Raw genomic sequence first — 20715 nt, 5'->3', positions numbered from 1 at the left:
ACACCTCTCCAACCAGACATGCTTTATCTACTCATTTGCTGGATACAGAGTTCAACAGAGTTCAAGTGAAGGTCAAGCAAATCATAGAGAAAGCAGACTGTATTGCAATCATCTCTGATGGGTGGTCAAATGTTCGTGGGCAAGGAATAATTAACAACATAATCTCCACCCGTCAACCAGTATTCTACAAGAGCACAGACACAAGGGACAACAGATACACCGGTCTCTATATTGCAGATGAGTTGAAGGCAGTCATCATTGACCTTGGACCACAGAAGGTATTTTCACTGGTGCAGACAATGCTGCGAACATGAAGGCTGCTTGGTCTAAAGTGTAGGAGTCCTACCCTCACATCACACCCATTGGCTGTGCTGCTCATGCATTGAATCTACTCCCCAAGAACATCATGGCACTGAAAACAATGGATACACTCTACAAGAGAGCCAAGGAAATGGTTAGGTATGTGAAGGGTCATCAAGTTATAGCAGAAATCTACCTCACCAAGCAAAGTGAGAAGAATACGAGCACCACATTGAAGCTGCCCAGCAACACCCGTTGGGGTAGTGTTGTCATCATGTTTGACAGTCTCCTGGAGGGGAAGGAGTCTCTCCAAGAAATGGCCATATATCACAGTCTGCCAATATGGACAGCGCCATCAAGAGGATCCTCCTGGATTATGTATTTTGGGAGAGCGTGGTAAGCAGCCTGAAACTCCTGAAACCTATAGCAGTAGCCATTGCAGATTGAGGAAGACAATGCCATCCTGGCTGATGTTCAGACTCTGCTTGCAGATGTAAGAGAAGAAATCCGTACTGCCCTAAATACAGAAATGCTCATTATAAAAATTCAGAAAACAAAACATATTTTACATAGGTTTAAAGATTGACTTCTTGTTAATCCAACCACAGTGTCAGATTTATAAAATGCTTTATAAAATGCTTTTCAGCGAAAGCATACCTAGCCCAGAACATACCTAGCCCAGAACATAGCCCAGTTGACAAATTATTACAAAGAGTAACCAGCCAAGCAGAAGCGTTACAAAACTCAGAAATATAGATACAATTAATTAATTAATTGATGATCTTCATATAGTGGCACTCAGAAGACATTCATTTACTCAATACATTTTCCTTTTGTTCGATAAAGTCTCTTTATATCCAAAAACTTTGCGCGTTTTCTTCAGTAATCCACAGGCTCAAACCCAGTCAAAACAGGCAGACCAAAAAAAATCAAAATTGTATCCGCAAAGTTCATAGAAACATGTCAAAAGATTTTTAAATTCCATCCTCAGGTTGTTTTAGCCTAAATTATCTATAATATTTCAACCGGACAATAACGTCGTCAATATAAAAGGTAAACAAGAAATGCACTCTCTCGGGATTGCGCATGAAAAAGCTCTGTGACACGTCAGGGTCCACTCATTCAGACTGGTCTTACTCCCTCATTTATAAGAATACAGCCTGAAACAATTTCTAAAGACGGTTAAAGAAGGCATAGGAACTGCAAATTGTGTCCTAAGTTAATGGATACTGTAATGGCATTGAATATAAAACTACAAACCCCCCCCCAAAAAATACTTCCTGAGTGGATTTTTCTCAGGTTTTCACCTGCCAAATCAGTTTTGTTATACTCAGACAATATTTTAACAGTTTTGGAAACTTTACAGTGTTTTCTATCCAAATCTACCAGTTATATGCATATCATATCTTCTGGGCCCGAGTAGCAGGCGGTTTAATTTGGGCATGCTTTTCATCCAAAATTCCGAATGCTGCCCCCTACCCTAGAGATGTTAAATGTGATTTGCCGTGTGTAAAGTCAATTTTTATAGTTTACTTCACTACTTGAGTCATCTCTCTCCGCTCTCGCCATGCCGCTTTCCACACAGACCTAGTCTCGCTCCGTCACTCAAGGAGTGCATTTGTTGTTCCTCGACCACGCAACATTTGCGTTCAGTCTTCATGGTCAATGCAGCACATGCAACAATGTTGATGACAACGATGCTACTTTAAATGTGCTTCTTAATATAAATTTACTAGCATTCTATCATTACACTATTAGTTTGTTTTCCTTACATCTGCAAACAGCTAATTTGTCTTTTATTAGCAAGTTGGGACTAAATTTTGATAGCCGCTAAAGCTAATCTCTAGTTAGCTGGCTAGCTAGCTAATAAATGTACCGAGTCAGAGCAAACGTAATTAGCTACACAGCCAGATAATACCAGTGATGGTATAAATCAGCATGTTGTTTGTGCAACAGTATCTTCTAAATCAAAGAGGAATATGCGAAGCATGAATATGTTAGCTACATGAAGTAGCTAAGAGAAAACATTCAACGTAGCCAAAGATTATAGTGTCCTCTAGGAAAAACTTTGGATCCTACCCTGTCACAATAACTCCTCCCTGGCATTTTCATTCGGTGTCATGTCAAAAAACACTATTTAAAGTGCCCACTATTATATTATAACTATAGAATTAGAATAATCATTATATTTCCATGATTCCAACAGTTCACCCAAGTGTTTTGCTCTAAATCAATTGCAACATTTGGTTAAAAATAAAGCCTAAATTGTTTGCCCATATCATGCAGCCCTACGTGGCAGTGTGGAAATGATCTCAAATGAGTGCAGGAAATGTAGAAATGTATGAAAATGCAGGAAATCATTTTTAGTTTGAAGTTGAACTGAACAGTATAAAACAATAAGAATGGAGAAAGACCCATTGAAATCACTTAGAATGTTTGTGCTGCCACCCTGGGGTCACGCACTACTCACAAAACATAAAATGCTGTCAAACCGTCAATATGTGATATGATACTTTGGCCATTTCGCCCAACCCTAGTTTAAACCTCCCCTGGTCCAGAGGAAGCTGCTGATATATCTGACCAGTGATGGGGGGGGGGGGTGATCGATAGTTACATATTCTTTTTGGATGATATTACATCGATATTTCACTCCATATTTCACCCCACCTAGTGCCAATTATTAACATTTGCTACAGTGGGTAGCGTTAGCTAGTGCTAGTTGTCTGTGCCTGAGCCGAAACTCCAGTTTGTTTTATCCAAAAGCATGTTCTCCATCTTCTTTTTAAATAGTGAGCCAATAACTCTTCAGTACTTTTTTTTGCCTGACTGATCAAAACTAGTTTTCTCATGCTTTCTCTTCAGCAGACATATAGTGAGCAATATCAAATTGCAATACATACAGTATCGGCACCTAAGGATCATGATAGTATCGCATCAGGTCAGCGCTACCAGTGACCATGACACACACAATGAAAGTGCATCATCACTGGCCACAGGCCTAGTGTTGATTGGCTCCACCTAGTGCCACTGAACTAAACTAGGGCACATTTTTGTACATGTGTGCACCCAGCAAAAATAATGGACAACAGTTTGGTTTGTGGGCCGAAGCAATTACTTTTCACCCTAGTTCAACTCCTTGGCAGGGAGGAAAAGCGTTGCCTGGCATGGCTTTACCTTTCTGTATAGAGAGTAAGAGCTTGATGATAAGCTGCCAAGTTGAATCAGGTGTGTTAGCGCTGAGGGGACAGTGGTTTTCAAACATCTCATCGGGGAACCCCCCCAGAGCTAGCACATCTGATTCAACTTGGCAACTTATCATCATCAAGGCCTTAACTAGGTGAATTGTAAAACATCTGGGGATCCCCGAGGAGAGGTTTAAGAAGCACTATGCGTTCGGATGGGCCAGGTGGAGATACAGTTACAGTTTAATGGGAGTAAATGGGATAAAGGCCTACCTGTCCCCCCAGCTGTTTCATGAGAGGTTGTAGTTCACTGAAGAGGTCGTAACCCTAGTGGAAGAAGGTCAGGTGGGCGTACATGAAGGACAGCATCTACGGACAGGAACATACCAATCTAAGACGTCGTACACGAGGCAAAAGACATGGGAACAACAGTTAAGTTCATATGGTTATTTTCATAGAAAACAATATTTACCGATTTGAGGATTTCCGATCTTCTCTTAGACTGGAGTACATTGATCTGTGTGGGTAGAAAGAAAAGCTCACGGTTAGATTGGGTCACCAGTGTGTGTGAGCGCATGTGTATATGAGAAAAAGAGAGCACTGTACTAGTGAAATGATCAAATCAAATACTCCTCCTAGTTCACACCAATAAACTTCAAATGCATTTAAAGTTAATTGGTTCCCATTAAATGGGCATCATGAATAATGTATAATTAGCCAGAACTACATCACTATAGATGTTGTAGGAACTGGATAGGTAGAAGCAGGCCCTAGGAATGGGATAGGTGTATTGCATTTACTCAATTCTACTCTCCTCGCTTCTACTAATGCTTTTACTTTCTTTCATAAATCTGCAAAAGCGGAATGGTTTGAGACCAGTGGAAGGTTTTTTTCAGGCTGGGCAGTTGAGAGGACATTGAGCAACTTAAAATAACTGTGTCCATGTCAATTGATAAACATCTAAATGTCCCATTATAGCTGCTAAGGAAGGTGTTGTTGACATGCTGAGGACTCTCATGTGGAAAATAACAACATATTAAAATGTGGAACTTCAATGGAATGCCCCTTTAAAATCAGCCTTGCTTTCCGGGCTTATAGATTTTCGGAGCACTTGATTGATAGCAAGCGAGCTCGATACCGCACTACCTCTTCAAGGGGAAGACTTTGATAAATTATTGGGCAGCCCTTGCAGAACACTGCTGTTATTGTAAAACGTGCATGCTAGTATGGTTGCAAAGGGTCGGACACTTTCCAGGAAATTTTCCATGGGGAGTTAAGCCCTGGAATTTGGGGAAATTTGCTTAAATTCAACAAATTTGTGAGATACACAAGGCAATTCTAAGTCTTGTGGCATATTTTGGTTAAAATATCCCCAATTCAATGGAATTGCAACCCCCTGCATGCATTCTTCCATCATATGTGAAGTGCACTCTTCCATCACATGTACAGCTGTTTCTCAAGATCTTGCACACTACTGAGATGTTATTGAGCCCACACTACCTGTTTGAGCCAAGGTCTACATGCTTTCTGGTAAGTTTTGATTACAATATTTGGAAAGGTGAATATATTTTATATAAATACATGAGTTTTTGTTAACTAGTAAACAGCAGCCTACTGCAAAACCTGTTTAAATACTTTTTTACTTGTTAACCATTTCTGCTAGATAGTTTTTACAACCATGTGGGGTTTAGCTTGCTTGAGCCTGCTAACTGAAGAGTGTTTTTTTAATCTTACAAAGGAGTTGTTTAATCTAACTGCTTAACTATTTATCTGTGCATGGAATTGTATTTAGGTTTTTTAAACATTTTTTTTTCTAATCTTTACAGGAAAATGCCAGGGGCACTATCTGATGTGAGACATTTCGCTGCAGCTAATGAAGGAAAAGCTGTGTACATTTGCAAATACTGTGCCAAATAATATGTGAAGAATGCAACAAAGATGAAGAATCATCTGGCCAAGTGCATAAAGTTCCCTCAGCGCTCACAACAAGCAACCTCTGACAAAAGGCTCTCCTCTACTTCAATTCGAGGTGAAAATGATGAATCAGACACCATAACGACATGGTCCTCCTGGAATCAGAAGATTTTTTGACTCAATGGAGAAATGTAGTCAGAGAAATGCTGACCTCTGATGCTCACAGTCAATGTGTATTGGAAGAGATCTCTGAATGTTCTTCACCCAGCATACACCTCTCCAACCAGACATGCTTTATCTACTCATTTGCTGGATACAGAGTTCAACAGAGTTCAAGTGAAGGTCAAGCAAATCATAGAGAAAGCAGACTGTATTGCAATCATCTCTGATGGGTGGTCAAATGTTCGTGGGCAAGGAATAATTAACAACATAATCTCCACCCGTCAACCAGTATTCTACAAGAGCACAGACACAAGGGACAACAGATACACCGGTCTCTATATTGCAGATGAGTTGAAGGCAGTCATCATTGACCTTGGACCACAGAAGGTATTTTCACTGGTGCAGACAATGCTGCGAACATGAAGGCTGCTTGGTCTAAAGTGTAGGAGTCCTACCCTCACATCACACCCATTGGCTGTGCTGCTCATGCATTGAATCTACTCCCCAAGAACATCATGGCACTGAAAACAATGGATACACTCTACAAGAGAGCCAAGGAAATGGTTAGGTATGTGAAGGGTCATCAAGTTATAGCAGAAATCTACCTCACCAAGCAAAGTGAGAAGAATACGAGCACCACATTGAAGCTGCCCAGCAACACCCGTTGGGGTAGTGTTGTCATCATGTTTGACAGTCTCCTGGAGGGGAAGGAGTCTCTCCAAGAAATGGCCATATATCACAGTCTGCCAATATGGACAGCGCCATCAAGAGGATCCTCCTGGATTATGTATTTTGGGAGAGCGTGGTAAGCAGCCTGAAACTCCTGAAACCTATAGCAGTAGCCATTGCAGATTGAGGAAGACAATGCCATCCTGGCTGATGTTCAGACTCTGCTTGCAGATGTAAGAGAAGAAATCCGTACTGCCCTGCCCACTTAACTGTTGCTACATGCAGAGGAAACTGCAGTTCTGAAATACATCAAAAAGTGTGAAGACTTCTGCCTGAAGCCCATACACGCTGCAGCGTACATGTTGGACCCCAAGTATGCTGGCAAAAGCATCCTGTCTGGTGCAGAGATCAACAAGGCCTATGGTGTCATCACTACCTTGGCCTGGATGAAGGTAAGGTTCTTGGCAGTCTGGCGAAGTACACTTCCAAGCAAAGGCTTTGGGATGGAGATACAATATGACAGTTGTGCCAACATATCTCATCAGCCACCTGGTGGAAGGGACTTTGTGGATCTGAGGCTCTTTCCCCCGTTGCCTCCATCATCCTTCAAATCCCACCAACATCAGCCCACTCAGAACGCAACTGGTCCTTGTTTGGGAACACACACACCAGAGCACGCAACAGGCTGACCAATATAAGGGTTGGAAAATTGGTGGCCAACCGGGCAAATTTTATGCTTTTTGAGCCTGACAACGAGCCATCCTCAACAAGGTTGGAAAGTGACAGTGAAGATGAGGCCTCAGAGTCTGATGTTCAAGAGGTGGACATTGAGGAGGTCCAGGGAGAAAACATGGAAGCCTGAGAGGAAGACAACCAAAGCTTTAGTTTCTAGACTATCATTTTACAGATGTACAGTGGGGAGGAGAAAAAGTATTTGATACACTGCCGATTTTTCAGGATTTCCTACTTACAAAGCATGTAGTAAGTAATTGTTTATCATAGGTACACTTCAACTGTGAGAGACGGAATCTAAAACAAAAATCCAGAAAATCACGTTGTATGATTTTTAAGTAATTAATTTGCATTTTATTACATTGCAAAATCGGCAGTGTGTCAAATACTTGTTCTCCCCACTGTATGTTGAAAACACTTTTTGTGAGATGCAATGGATCATTGGGGATCATTCCATATTCCCTTTCTTTTGTTGTTCGGTGAAATCATCCCATGTGATGAATCATCTCATTTAATTAAAGTTAAATTCGCAACATTTTTCTTTCTTCTATTGGAAGTATTTAATCATTTGCAATCATGTATACTTATGATACTTCTGTAAAAAAAAAAATACTTCTGTAAAAATTGTATGTTTCTGTCTCCATATGATATGGTAAATATATCCAATGCAAAAAATCTACATTTAAACGGTATTAATATTAATTTGCATATATTTCTGTTAATTCCCATATATTCCTGTTAATTCCCACAGAAAGTTTCCACCTATGAATATTCCCCAAAATGTGCAACCCTATGTGCTAGTAAATGCAGTCAACTTCCCCATTCACAGCAACACTATGAAACCCAAGCTATACAGTGCCTTGCGAAAGTATTCGGCCCCCTTGAACTTTGCGACCTTTTGCCACATTTCAGGCTTCAAACATGAAGATATAAAACTGTATTTTTTTGTGAAGAATCAACAACAAGTGGGACACAATCATGAAGTGGAACGACATTTATTGGATATTTCAAACTTTTTTAACAAAACAAAAACTGAAAAATTGGGCGTGCAAAATTATTCAGCCCCTTTACTTTCAGTGCAGCAAACTCTCTCCAGAAGTTCAGTGAGGATCTCTGAATGATCCAATGTTGACCTAAATGACTAATGATGATAAATACAATCCACCTGTGTGTAATCAAGTCTCCGTATAAATGCACCTGCACTGTGATAGTCTCAGAGGTCCGTTAAAAGCGCAGAGAGCATCATGAAGAACAAGGAACACACCAGGCAGGTCCGAGATACTGTTGTGAAGAAGTTTAAAGCCGGATTTGGATACAAAAAGATTTCCCAAGCTTTAAACATCCCAAGGAGCACTGTGCAAGCGATAATATTGAAATGGAAGGAGTATCAGACCACTGCAAATCTACCAAGACCTGGCCGTCCCTCTAAACTTTCAGCTCGTACAAGGAGAAGACTGATCAGAGATGTAGCCAAGAGGCCCATGATCACTCTGGATGAACTGCAGAGATCTACAGCTGAGGTGGGAGACTCTGTCCATAGGACAACAATCCGCACAAATCTGGCCTTTATGGAAGAGTGGCAAGAAGAAAGACATTTCTTAAAGATATCCATAAAAAGTGTTGTTTAAAGTTTGCCACAAGCCACCTGGGAGACACACCAAACATGTGGAAGAAGGTGCTCTGGTCAGATGAAAGCAAAATTGAACTTTTTGGCAACAATGCAAAACGTTATGTTTGGCGTAAAAGCAACACAGCTGAACACACCATCCCCACTGTCAAACATGGTGGTGGCAGCATCATGGTTTGGGCCTGCTTTTCTTCAGCAGGGACAGGGAAGATGGTTAAAATTGATGGGAAGATGGATGGAGCCAAATACAGGACCATTCTGGAAGAAAACCTGATGGAGTCTGCAAAAGACCTGAGACTGGGATGGAGATTTGTCTTCCAACAAGACAATGATCCAAAACATAAAGCAAAATCTACAATGGAATGGTTCAAAAATAAACATATCCAGGTGTTAGAATGGCCAAGTCAAAGTCCAGACCTGAATCCAATCAAGAATCTGTGGAAAGAACTGAAAAGTGCTGTTCACAAATGCTCTCCATCCAACCTCACTGAGCTCGAGCTGTTTTGCAAGGAGGAATGGGAAAAAATGTCAGTCTCTCGATGTGCAAAACTGATAGAGACATACCCCAAGCGACTTACAGCTGTAATCGCAGCAAAAGGTGGCGCTACAAAGTATTAACTTAAGGGGGCTGAATAATTTTGCACGCCCAATTTTTCAGTTTTTGATCTGTTAAAAAAGTTTGAAACATCCAATAAATGTCATTCCACTTCATGATTGTGTCCCAATTGTTGTTGATTCTTCACAAAAAAATACAGTTTTATATCTTTATGTTTGAAGCCTGAAATGTGGCAAAAGGTCGCAAAGTTCAAGGGGGCCGAATACTTTTGCAAGGCACTGTAGGTAATGCTAAGCTGCCTGGCCCCCTTATCAGCCGACATGGCCCATTCATCATCATTGCAGCCCAGGAGAAGACGAGGCAATGAAGGTACGGCTGTATACATGACTACTCTCCAATGTGAAAGGTCAGCTTAGCAATCGGGGGAACATAGCACAAACTGTAGAGCCATGTGGGTTTGACAAGCTAGGAACATCAGAATAGTATGAAAGAAAGGCCTATAACATTTTGTATCTATCAGAAGAAAAAAAGACTGAGGCACCGTGAAAATTTCTGTTCGTGTTGGACCTGTAGACGGAATATACCCAAGTGTTAAGCCTCTATTCAGGGTCTGTATGGCATTGTACGGACATAATTGATAGCTGGCCTTACTTTCAGGCTACAGCCTTTCATCAAAGATGCTTAAAGAAGTTTAACATTGGAATGGGGGGTAAACTCACCCTTGTGCCAGACCACTCACCATACGTAAAATGCTGCTGAACAATAGTGGTCACCAACCCTAGTCCTGGAGAGTACGGTCTAGTGTTTCAGCCTAACACTGTCACACCTGATTAAATCAATCAACTGCTCAGAAAAATCTTGATTAGCTGAACCAAGTTTTAGAGCAGGGCTGAAACAAATCAAATCAAATTTTATTTGTCACATACACATGGTTAGCAGATGTTAATGCGAGTGTAGCGAAATGCTACAAAAACATTCACACCGATGTTGCTTTCCACGTGGTTGGTGAACCTCAGTCTGTGTTTAATTCTTCATAGAAGGATAAAGTTATCCCTTAGAAATTGATCTGAGGTCAGTTTAAGAGTTAACACTCTGAAGGTTAAGTTAAGGATTTCTAAAGTAAGCTGATCCTGGATCTGTACCTGAAGGACATAGTCGAGGACGATGTGGCGGAAGCACTTGCGTGTGGCCGTCAGGATGTTGGTGGCCTCCTCCACCTCGTGCTGCTTGTTGCGTGGCACCTGGGCATTCTTAGTCAGCGCCGCCTCCTTTTCCTCGCTCACCTTGTCAAACTGCTTCTTGGACTCTTTGAACTTACGTAGGTCCCTAAGGGCGGGAGGTGAAACATAAGAAACAGGTATGATAATGAGGAAGTCACACCTCTGCTAAATCTTTGTCAATCTAATAAAAATGTTTTTAAAAAAATTCTAATCCAGGAGTATAGACCTTTCTCTCGAAGGCATTCAATTGTTTATTTGTAGTCATGTTTTGGTTGTATGAGTTGTATAGAGAAGGTTTTGTGGTTTTACACGGTTTGAAAAACAACCAGAGCAAGTGGCTACAATCGCATAATCGCCCAAATACCGGTAAGCAAGAAGGATCACATTTCTGATTTTCGCCTTTGTGAGTGGAATGAAGCCACTCACAAAGCCGAAAAGAAGAAATGGGAAACATTGAACAAACAATCTAGCTAATGTCAATCATTAGAGGAAATAGTCTATCATCTATTTAAAGGTCTTCTCAGTTTATTAGGTGTATGACTAAAGGGAAGCAATTGCCCTAAAAATCTAATTTCCCTCACAAATGTGTCTACAAAAGGCTTTGGGGGTGATTTGTAACCAGCAGTATCATTTGACAAAGCAATTAATGACTATTTGGAAATTTGCCTCACATGCACCCTGACAAAGCTTGAATCATTTGCTAGTGTTCGCAATGTGAATTGTACATTTAGAATGAATTGGCACAGATATGAGGACACTATTTACTCCAAACGGAGGGACAAAGGACACAGCTTAAACTCAAGTGCCCACATCTTGTTCTTTGGCTTGTACTGTTTGAGTGAAATAAAGACACCTTTGGACCACAGAAGGAGGAGTGAGTAATTGTTTGGGAACATGGTTTTGAGCTCTTCATTTATAGGGCAGAATGCTGATGTAGGAGTTTAGCCCGTGTGTGGTGTGGGCAAAGGCAGCGGGCTAATCCTGCATAATGAAACAAATGAGGTTTCCCTGCAGGCTTAAACTCTTACATAAACTGTCTGGGAAAATGTGGGTGCATTAGCTAATAGGTTAGGAAACATTTAGAAGCTGTACTTTTACACACCCTTTAATACTGAGCAAATAATATAGTATTCCACAATGCGTTGCAGACCGTGTGTCATCCCATCCTTTATTGTATCGGATACACTGCCGCCGATCGCCTCATACATATTCATGTACTGTTTGTGTGACTGAGATTCCTCCTTGTGCTATTGTGCTGTGTGAATTTATTTATGTCATTTCCTTCCTTAGTTATTTTAGTCCTAGACCATGATCTATCACAAATAATTTGAATGTTGAATAGAGACACTGTCCATTGTTATTGTGTAAAATAAGAATACAACTAGCAGTAATATGATGAGGGAGCATTCATTTCGACCTACTTACTCCTTCACAAAAGTTAGAAGCTGGGTCTTGACTGATCGCTGGGCCTTGACTGATCGCTGGGCCTGGTCAAACAAAATCTATAAGCAGAGAAACATGACTGATTAGTACTTTATGCAACCGGGTAACAGTCACAAGCTTTTCACATTTTAATTATTACAAGCTGAAGTGTGTATGAAACAAATTTCTTTACAGGGAATGGTGTGTGTGTTCTGCAAGTTAGCACCTCTAACCAGGGTGTGTACCTGTACTTCAAAGGTGGGCTCACAAAACACATAAAAAAATCAGCATAGATCGGGCTGACTTTGTACCTTTCAGGAGTACTTTTTTACTGCACACCAGCACAACAGCCTACTGGTTTCAGCTCAATAATGACATTCTGTGTTGCTGTGTTCATTCTCACTAGTTAGAGGCCACAGACTCATAAAACTTCTACCGCCTTCAAACAGACAGCCAGCAAAATTAGCATCAGAGACATCGAAGATGAAGCCCTCATGGTGTTAAGCCCCCCCGCCCCCGTGGGTTGTGCCGTGGGCTATACTCAGCCTTGTCTCAGGATGGTAGGTTGGTGGTTGAAGATATCCCTCTAGTGGTGTGGGGGCTGTGCTTTGGCAAAGTGGGTGGGGTTATATCCTTCCTATTTGGCCCTGTCCGGGGGTGTCCTCGGATGGGGCCACAGTGTCTCCTGACCCCTCCTGTCTCAGCCTCCAGTATTTATGCTGCAGTAGTTTATGTGTCGGGGGGCTAGGGTCAGTTTGTTATATCTGGAGTACTTCTCCTGTCCTATTCGGTGTCCTGTGTGAATTTAAGTGTGCTCTCTCTAATTCTCTCTTTCTTTCTCTCTCCCGGAGGACCTGAGCCCTAGGACCATGCCTCAGGACTACCCTGACATGATGACTCCTTGCTGTCCCCAGTCCACCTGGCCGTGCTGCTGCTCCAGTTTCAACTGTTCTGCCTTATTATTATTGGACCACGCTGGTCATTTATGAACATTTGAACATCTTGGCCATGTTCTGTTATAATCTCCACCCGGCACAGCCAGAAGAGGACTGGCCACCCCACATAGCCTGGTTCCTCTCTAGGTTTCTTCCTAGGTTTTGGCCTTTCTAGGGAGTTTTTCCTAGCCACAGTGCTTCTACACCTGCATTGCTTGCTGTTTGGGGTTTTAGGCTGGGTTTCTGTACAGCACTTTGAGATATCAGCTGATGTACGAAGGGCTATATAAATAAATGTGATTTGATTTAAGCCTGCTGATGCAGGGCCAGACAATATGACAAACAGATTCGGCTCTGTGCTTTAAGGATCATGTGCTCGGGTTAGCGCTGAATGGTAAACTATAACCATCAGTCAGCTGATCTCACTGCAGTCTCCAGTGTTGAGTCACAGTCTTAGATCTGTGGCCCTCAGGGGTTTAGGGAGTATAGAGAGGAAGAAGGACACTAAGACGGGACTAGGGAGGTCTCTCCAGTGATGAGTCACGGTCTCAGACTTTATGGCAGGGGTATTCAACTCTTACCCTATGAGGTTCAGAGCCTGCTGGTGTTATGTTCTTCCTGTTCTAATTGCACTCACCTGGTGTCCAATGTCGATATTAGTCCCTGATTAGAGGGGAACAATTAAAAAATGCAGTGGAACTGGCTTCGAGGTCCAGAGTTCAGTTTGAGGGCTCTAGAGTTTAGGAAGCACAGTTTTTTTTTATGTATTACTATTATTTATTTATTTATTTATTCAGGGAAAACCCATTGAGTCCATGGTCTCATTCCCAATGGTGCCCTGATCACAACAACACAACAACCAATATAATGTAAAACAAAACAGCAATCAATACAAAACACAAAATGACAGTTACAGTCCTCAGCTACTAGGTCCTCAATTAAAACACCATAGACTGCCTGAGTAGCACCTGAACATCTAATTGTAATGAGTTTTGCAAGTTGTTCCAGCAGTGAAGCGCATTAAAACTAAAAGTGGTTTTACCCGAGGAACCTCAAGGGGTAACCAACCCTGTGAACGGGATTGGTAACTGATTTTTCATACTTCAACAACGAAGTTAGGTAACTCGGAAACAAAAAGGGAATAGTGAAGTGATCTATGGGACGTTAAATGAGGACCAGCCAACCTTTTGACACAGGATGCAGTGATGAGTATTCAAAATGTCACTTGTGAAAAAGCGAAGGGTGCTATGGTAGACGGCATCCAAAGGTTTAAGAGTAGTGGCTGCTGCATTCTGGTAATGGTGTCACCATAGTCAAGTACTGGCAGAAAATTGACTGTACAATCTGCTTCCTGCTGTTTAGGGATGTAAGATGTATGTAAAAAAAAATCCTTGTCAATCCAAAAGCTCTGATATTTATAGGCGGGAACCCGATCGATGGGAGAACCATTAAATTAATAAATACAGTGGGGCAAAAAAGTATTTAGTCAGCCACCAAGTTGTTGTTGATCATTGCTAGACCGCCATTTTCAAGTTTTGCCATAGATTTTCAAGCCAATTTAAGTCAACACTGTAACTAGGCCACTCAGGAACATTCAATGACATCTTGGTAAGCAACTGCAGTGTATATTTAGCCTTGTGTTTTAGGCTATTGTCCTGCTGAAAGGTGAATATGTCTCCCAGTTTCTGTTGGAAAGCAGACTGAACCAAGTTTTCCTCTAGGAGTTTGACTGTGCTTAGCGCTATTCCGTTTCTTTTTACCCCCCCAAAAAAACATTCTAGCCCTTGCCGATGAGGAGTATACCCATAACATGATGCAGCCATCACCGTGCTTGAAAATATTAAGAGTGGTACTCAGTTATGTATTGTGTTGGATTTGCCCAAAATATTTTTATTCTTGACAAAAAGTTAATTTCTTTGCCATTTTTTTGCAGTATTATTTTAGTGCCTTATTGCAAACAGGATCCATGTTAAGTCATAATTGTATTCTGTACAGGCTTCCTTCTTTTCACTATGTCGTTTATGCTAGTATTGTGGAGTAACAAATGTTGTTGATCCATCCTCAGTTTTCTATCACAGCCATTAAACTCCAACTGTTTTAAAATCACCCTTGGCCTCATGGTTAAATCCCTGAGCATTTTCCTTCCTCTCCGGCAACTGAGTTAGGAAGGACGCCTGTATCTTTGTCATGATTGGGTGTATTGATACACCATCCAAAGTGTAATAATTGCACCATGCTCAAAGGGATATTCAATGTCTGCCTTTTTTACCCATCTACCAATTAGGTGCCCTTCTTTGTGAACCATTGGAAAACCTCCCAGGTCTTTGTGGGTGGAATCTGTGCTTGACATTCACTGCTCGACTGAGGGACCTTACACATAATTGTATGTGTGGGGAACAGGGTAATTTAAAAATCATGTTAAACACTATTATTGCACACAGAGTGAGTCCATGCAACGTATTACGTGACTTGTTAAGTCCATTTTTACTCCTGAAATAATTTAGGCTTGCCATAACAAAAGGGTTGAATACTTATTGACTCAAGACATCTCAGCTTTAAATTGTTATTAATTTGTAAACATTTCTAAAAACATAATTCCACTTTGACATTATGGGTTATTGTTAGTAGATCAGTGACAAAATCTCAATGTAATCCACTTTAAATTCAGGCTGTAAAAAGATACTGTATAGCACACCAAGTTCTGTTTCACATCAAATGTCGCCTTACCGTGTGATAGTTGATCATCTCCTGCAGACTCTCGGCAAACTTTGTGAGACTGGACTGTGGGAGTGTAAAACAGAGATAAAGTAAATAAATATGTACAGACACATGGGATAGAACAGTTATATGTAAATCATTGGTCTCAGAGTAGAATGTATTATCCATAAATTATACACCTATCCATCAATGTAAAATAGTCCTATTGTATGAACTAGTCCCACCATCTCAGTCACACGACAGGGTATAATAAATACTGAATTCCAGACTAGTAAAACCTACTAACAGTAACTGAGGTATGTGTATGAGGAAATGCTCTAGTGCAGGGGTCTTCAACCTTTTCTTGCCCAGGGACCCCCATGTTAGACGTTAAGAATTTTCACATCTTGTCTTATCTGATAAATGATAATGGCAAGGAAAAGTAAATCAACATTTTAAAATGAACAGATTTGGTAGTTAGTTTCATTATTTTGGCCTACCCACATAATTGGAACATAGCCTATTAGCTAGAAAAATTTATATTCAAACATATTGACGCTAAATGCAGCCGTTTAACTGGTAAACAAAGGTGAGCTATTTGTTGGCAAAAATGTATGGCAACGCCATGAAAGCTTTGTCGTGCCCTGTACTTATGGGTGCTTTTTCAAAGCCTGTGTCATAGACTTCAATGAGTATAACTTGCTCAATATTAGGAGTTTAGAAATAAAGTTGACATCATTAGAAAGAAGACAATTCTAAAAAAATATATATACTTTTTTTTGCAGACCCTGGTTGAATACCCTGCTCGTGTGCTGCTATGCCGCTTTAGCCATTTGAGCAACAATGGTGCCTTCAGGGAGAATTTTTCAACAATAAGGACATTCTTTCAGAAAAATGCACTGTGGCTGAACTTCAGACCCAGGAAGTAAAGGAAATATACAAAGGAGCGGAAATGCAGGCCACTCAACGCAAAAATGTGTGTGAGAAAATAACAGAGGAGCCCCACAAGCCCACAACGGTTTTCTAACAGTAGAAGCGGTCAGTTTTGACTTGCGAGGCTCAAGCTAGGTTACTGTAGCTCTTTTACCTCGATGACGTCATCTTTGGTGGAGCTTGCAGCGAGCTCGCGGATTCCATTGACAAACTGTTTATTGGCAGTGTTGTAGGCCTTGCCGGCATCGATCATCCCGATGCATAGCTTCACCAGCTAGAGAGGAGAGAGAGAGGGATGACAGAAGTGACTAATGGATGAAATAGTGCTTACTTTCCATGCCATCCCTTTAGGACACTGTTCAGTGTTCTAACACTGGAAATGTGTTCCTGACAAAAGATAGCAGTTTGATACATAAACAAAACAATTCAGAGGTTTGAAAATGAAACAGCTGTTTGCTTGTGCAAACATATCTTCATCAGAAAGTAGCTACCAGTAATTTGACTAACAAGCAACCCTCTACATTTAACACTTTTTTTTTACTCATTGCGGGCAGACATAATTCAATGTTAAGTAATCCCACAAACACACGCTGGACTTTATTCATGCACTCCCACACAAGAGTAAGCAAGGAAGCGGAGAGGCTAAATGTTCCGCTATGGTCTGTCTGATAGCTTTAGTGCTTACGAGAAACAGCCTCACTCCATGACATGGTCTATGACCAAAAGCGAGAGCCTTTAGTAGAGATTCTGTAGTTTAAGGTGAAATTGGACCGGTTTATATGCCTAATTTTAAGGACACTTGTGATACCTTTGCTTAGTTAGCATTTCCCCCTTGAAGAAAGCTGCTCACTTCCCTTACTGCCATCATTGACTGCTGCTCACAAATAGGGTCGCTACGTTACCACCACACCTGCAGTCACGAGTCATGACCGCAGTCATATTCCACCTGACCGTTGAGTCACGGTAACTAGGCTTCTCCAAAACCGAGCTCTGATGCCGCGGATGGTCATTAGTAGCCTACCCAACTTGCTAACGGCCAGTTGCTAATGGCCTGGTGCTCAGTGCTCCATTGTCCCTCTAATCACTCTGAAATCAATGCAAATTAAATCGAAATTCAAACACTTCATGAGAACCTTGGCATTTAGAGTTCGAGCGGAATATAGGGCAACCTGTTGCGCAGCAAGAGCCAGCTCCTCATAGCTAGTTGACGTATGGAATGAAATAAGTGATCCTATAAGCCCATAATGCTCAACATTTCTATAGGCTATGCAATTGTGTGAAAAAACAATAGTTTTGATGGACTATATTAAAAATCATAGTTGCATGTTTCATGCCCATAGGCCATATGTTTTGATACGTTTTATCAAAACTAAAGTGGCCAAATAACTAAGCGCATAGGACCCCTGGAACAGTGTTGGAGGGCCCAAGCCCACAGAGCTTAGCGAAACATATGTTCTGATAATCCCAGTCATTGCGCAATCGTGTGTGAAAACAGAGTTGACTGGCCACTATTTTAAAGAGGTCCCCAGCTTTCACGTGCTTCATTTCCTGCAATACTACACATTTTGTCATAGGGTGGAGGTTTTAAATGTGATAACTAAATTATCTAATGGGCCCCACCCCGGTCGGTAATTCAACCATGCTTATTACATGTTTAGAAAGCTGGCTGCTAGACTAAGTTACCAATCTAAAAAACAAATGCTGACATGGGCTATTTAAGTGACTGCTGATGCACAACCAAATTTGAAATTGCACCTTGTGTAACAGTACAGATGAGACTGAGTGGCACCCCCCCCCCCCCCCAAAAAAATGTTTTATTGGTCCGCAGGTCTACAAAAGGGGGACCGCCAATTGCCCATCCCTGATTTAGACAATATCACCATAGTAAATTATCGTAATGAGGGGATGTTATTGTCTGAAGTTTATTTACTTTATATCCAAGGGGAAATGTGCTTCAAGAGACTTAATATTGGCCCAATAAAGCCTGTGTTGTTTTAATAATCAACTTGGCTGTGTGGGGGGCTTTCTCTATCTCAATGGCAAGGCTTAGTTTCTAAGAAAAGACTGAACTTTAGCCTCCTATTCAAGGCACCCTCCACCCCCCCACCCTGCTGTCACACCAAACCCATCTGGAGCAGATCCTTCCACTACAACGCAACAGGGAAGTGACACCAGGGTATGGAATGAGTCAGATACATGATGACCAAAGGGTGGGAGACTAGAACAATGCAGTGGCAATCACAGGAGATCCAGGATCAGTGAGTGAACTTGCAAAAAATAAGTTCCATAAATAAATTCCACCAACAAACCATTGAAATACTCCAGTAACTGGCTGCAGGGTCTTTATAGACCTACCAGTGGGATTTCTTCACACCTCTCTTATGTACATACCTTCACAGTTTGAGACTCTCACCGCATCACTCGGTGTGATCTCGTACTGATCGCAGGCCAGTTATAGGGGACCGAGACACAGGGTTTTTATAAACAGGGAGTGGTTCATAATGCAAACAATAGGATTTCCATCATCTTTGCTCCAAACTAGGGTTGGGCAGTATCCAAATGTTTATATTGTCATACTGTCCTTCTCTCATCCCAGGATTTATGGTAGTACCGTATTAGTACACAAGGAGCCGCTAAAAACAAAAAACAACTCCTTATTGATTTGGCCACTTAATTAGCAAATTAAACCAAATACACAGCTGGACTATTTAAAAATAAACAGTGAGTGAACTTGCAAAAAATAAGTTCCATAAATAAATTGGCTCAACTGTTCTGAGGAACTACGGTAAGCTTTATAATGTAAAATAAAGTAACAGGTCAAATGAAGTATGCAATCAGATTTATCTCTTAACATATTGCCCAAGTTGACTAAGTAGGCTAGCAACAAATATTCTAACATATAAAAAAAACTTCAAATAAATAGTTTTGAAAAACCATCCTGTGGCTATTTCTAAATACCCCTGTATGTGTGGTATACTGCACAAGCCTACTCCAAACCCAAAACTGGACCCTACTCACCTTGTCAAGTTTGGACTCCAGTTCCCCGACATCCCCCTCCACCTCCTCTACAGTGGCCCTATGAGGAGAAAAACAACACATTTCAGTCACTCTACTGGCAGAAGGGGCTGCTACATTTCAATAGATAAAACAGTCAATGGCAAACAAGCTACAAGGGAAAATGAACAGTCGATTGCTTTGCACTGGAAGGTGAGTCAGACTGAAATGAGCATTCCACGTGAGGGTGGGGCAATGCGTAGGACCAACGAAGAAAGGAAGCGAAAAGCAGAGGAAAAAGACATTTAATCCACCTACAGTGCCTTGCGAAAGTATTCGGCCCCCTTGAACTTTGCGACCTTTTGCCACATTTCAGGCTTCAAACATAAAGATATAAAACTGTATTTTTTTGTGAAGAATCAACAACAAGTGGGACACAATCATGAAGTGGTACGACATTTATTGGATATTTCAAACTTTTTTAACAAATCAAAAACTGACAAATTGGGCGTGCAAAATTATTCTGCCCCTTTACTTTCAGTGCAGCAAACTCTCTCCAGAAGTTCAGTGAGGATCTCTGAATGATCCAATGTTGACCTAAATGACTAATGATGATAAATACAATCCACCTGTGTGTAATCAAGTCTCCGTATAAATGCACCTGCACTGTGATAGTCTCAGAGGTCCGTTAAAAGCGCAGAGAGCATCATGAAGAACAAGGAACACACCAGGCAGGTCCGAGATACTGTTGTGAAGAAGTTTAAAGCCGGATTTGGATACAAAAAGATTTCCCAAGCTTTAAACATCCCAAGGAGCACTGTGCAAGCGATAATATTGAAATGGAAGGAGTATCAGACCACTGCAAATCTACCAAGACCTGGCCGTCCCTCTAAACTTTCAGCTCGTACAAGGAGAAGACTGATCAGAGATGTAGCCAAGAGGCCCATGATCACTCTGGATGAACTGCAGAGATCTACAGCTGAGGTGGGAGACTCTGTCCATAGGACAACAATCCGCACAAATCTGGCCTTTATGGAAGAGTGGCAAGAAGAAAGCCATTTCTTAAAGATATCCATAAAAAGTGTTGTTTAAAGTTTGCCACAAGCCACCTGGGAGACACACCAAACATGTGGAAGAAGGTGCTCTGGTCAGATGAAAGCAAAATTGAACTTTTTGGCAACAATGCAAAACGTTATGTTTGGCGTAAAAGCAACACAGCTCATCACCCTGAACACACCATGCCCACTGTCAAACATGGTGGTGGCAGCATCATGGTTTGGGCCTGCTTTTCTTCAGCAGGGACAGGGAAGATGGTTAAAATTGATGGGAAGATGGATGGAGCCAAATACAGGACCATTCTGGAAGAAAACCG

The 20715-nt window shown here is 41.3% G+C and overlaps 1 protein-coding gene across 1 annotated transcript in view; it reads right to left on the bottom strand.

Annotated features, from left to right (window-relative positions):
* LOC110522961 (arf-GAP with coiled-coil, ANK repeat and PH domain-containing protein 2) overlaps positions 1-20715 on the bottom strand; it is a 123337-nt gene that overhangs the window by 63399 nt on the left and 39223 nt on the right. The window contains 7 exon segments of the mRNA XM_090235144.1: positions 3756-3851; positions 3955-3999; positions 10285-10468; positions 11788-11864; positions 15447-15500; positions 16504-16623; positions 19368-19425. Coding sequence (XP_090091270.1) covers positions 3756-3851; positions 3955-3999; positions 10285-10468; positions 11788-11864; positions 15447-15500; positions 16504-16623; positions 19368-19425 — 634 coding nt within the window.

The sequence above is a fragment of the Oncorhynchus mykiss genome, chromosome 5, assembly GCF_057628025.1.
Source record: "Oncorhynchus mykiss isolate SJ-2025 chromosome 5, ASM5762802v1, whole genome shotgun sequence".
Lineage (NCBI taxonomy): Eukaryota > Metazoa > Chordata > Actinopteri > Salmoniformes > Salmonidae > Oncorhynchus > Oncorhynchus mykiss.
The sequence above is the reverse complement of the archived record's forward strand: the minus strand, read 5'-3'. Positions and strand labels throughout refer to the sequence as shown.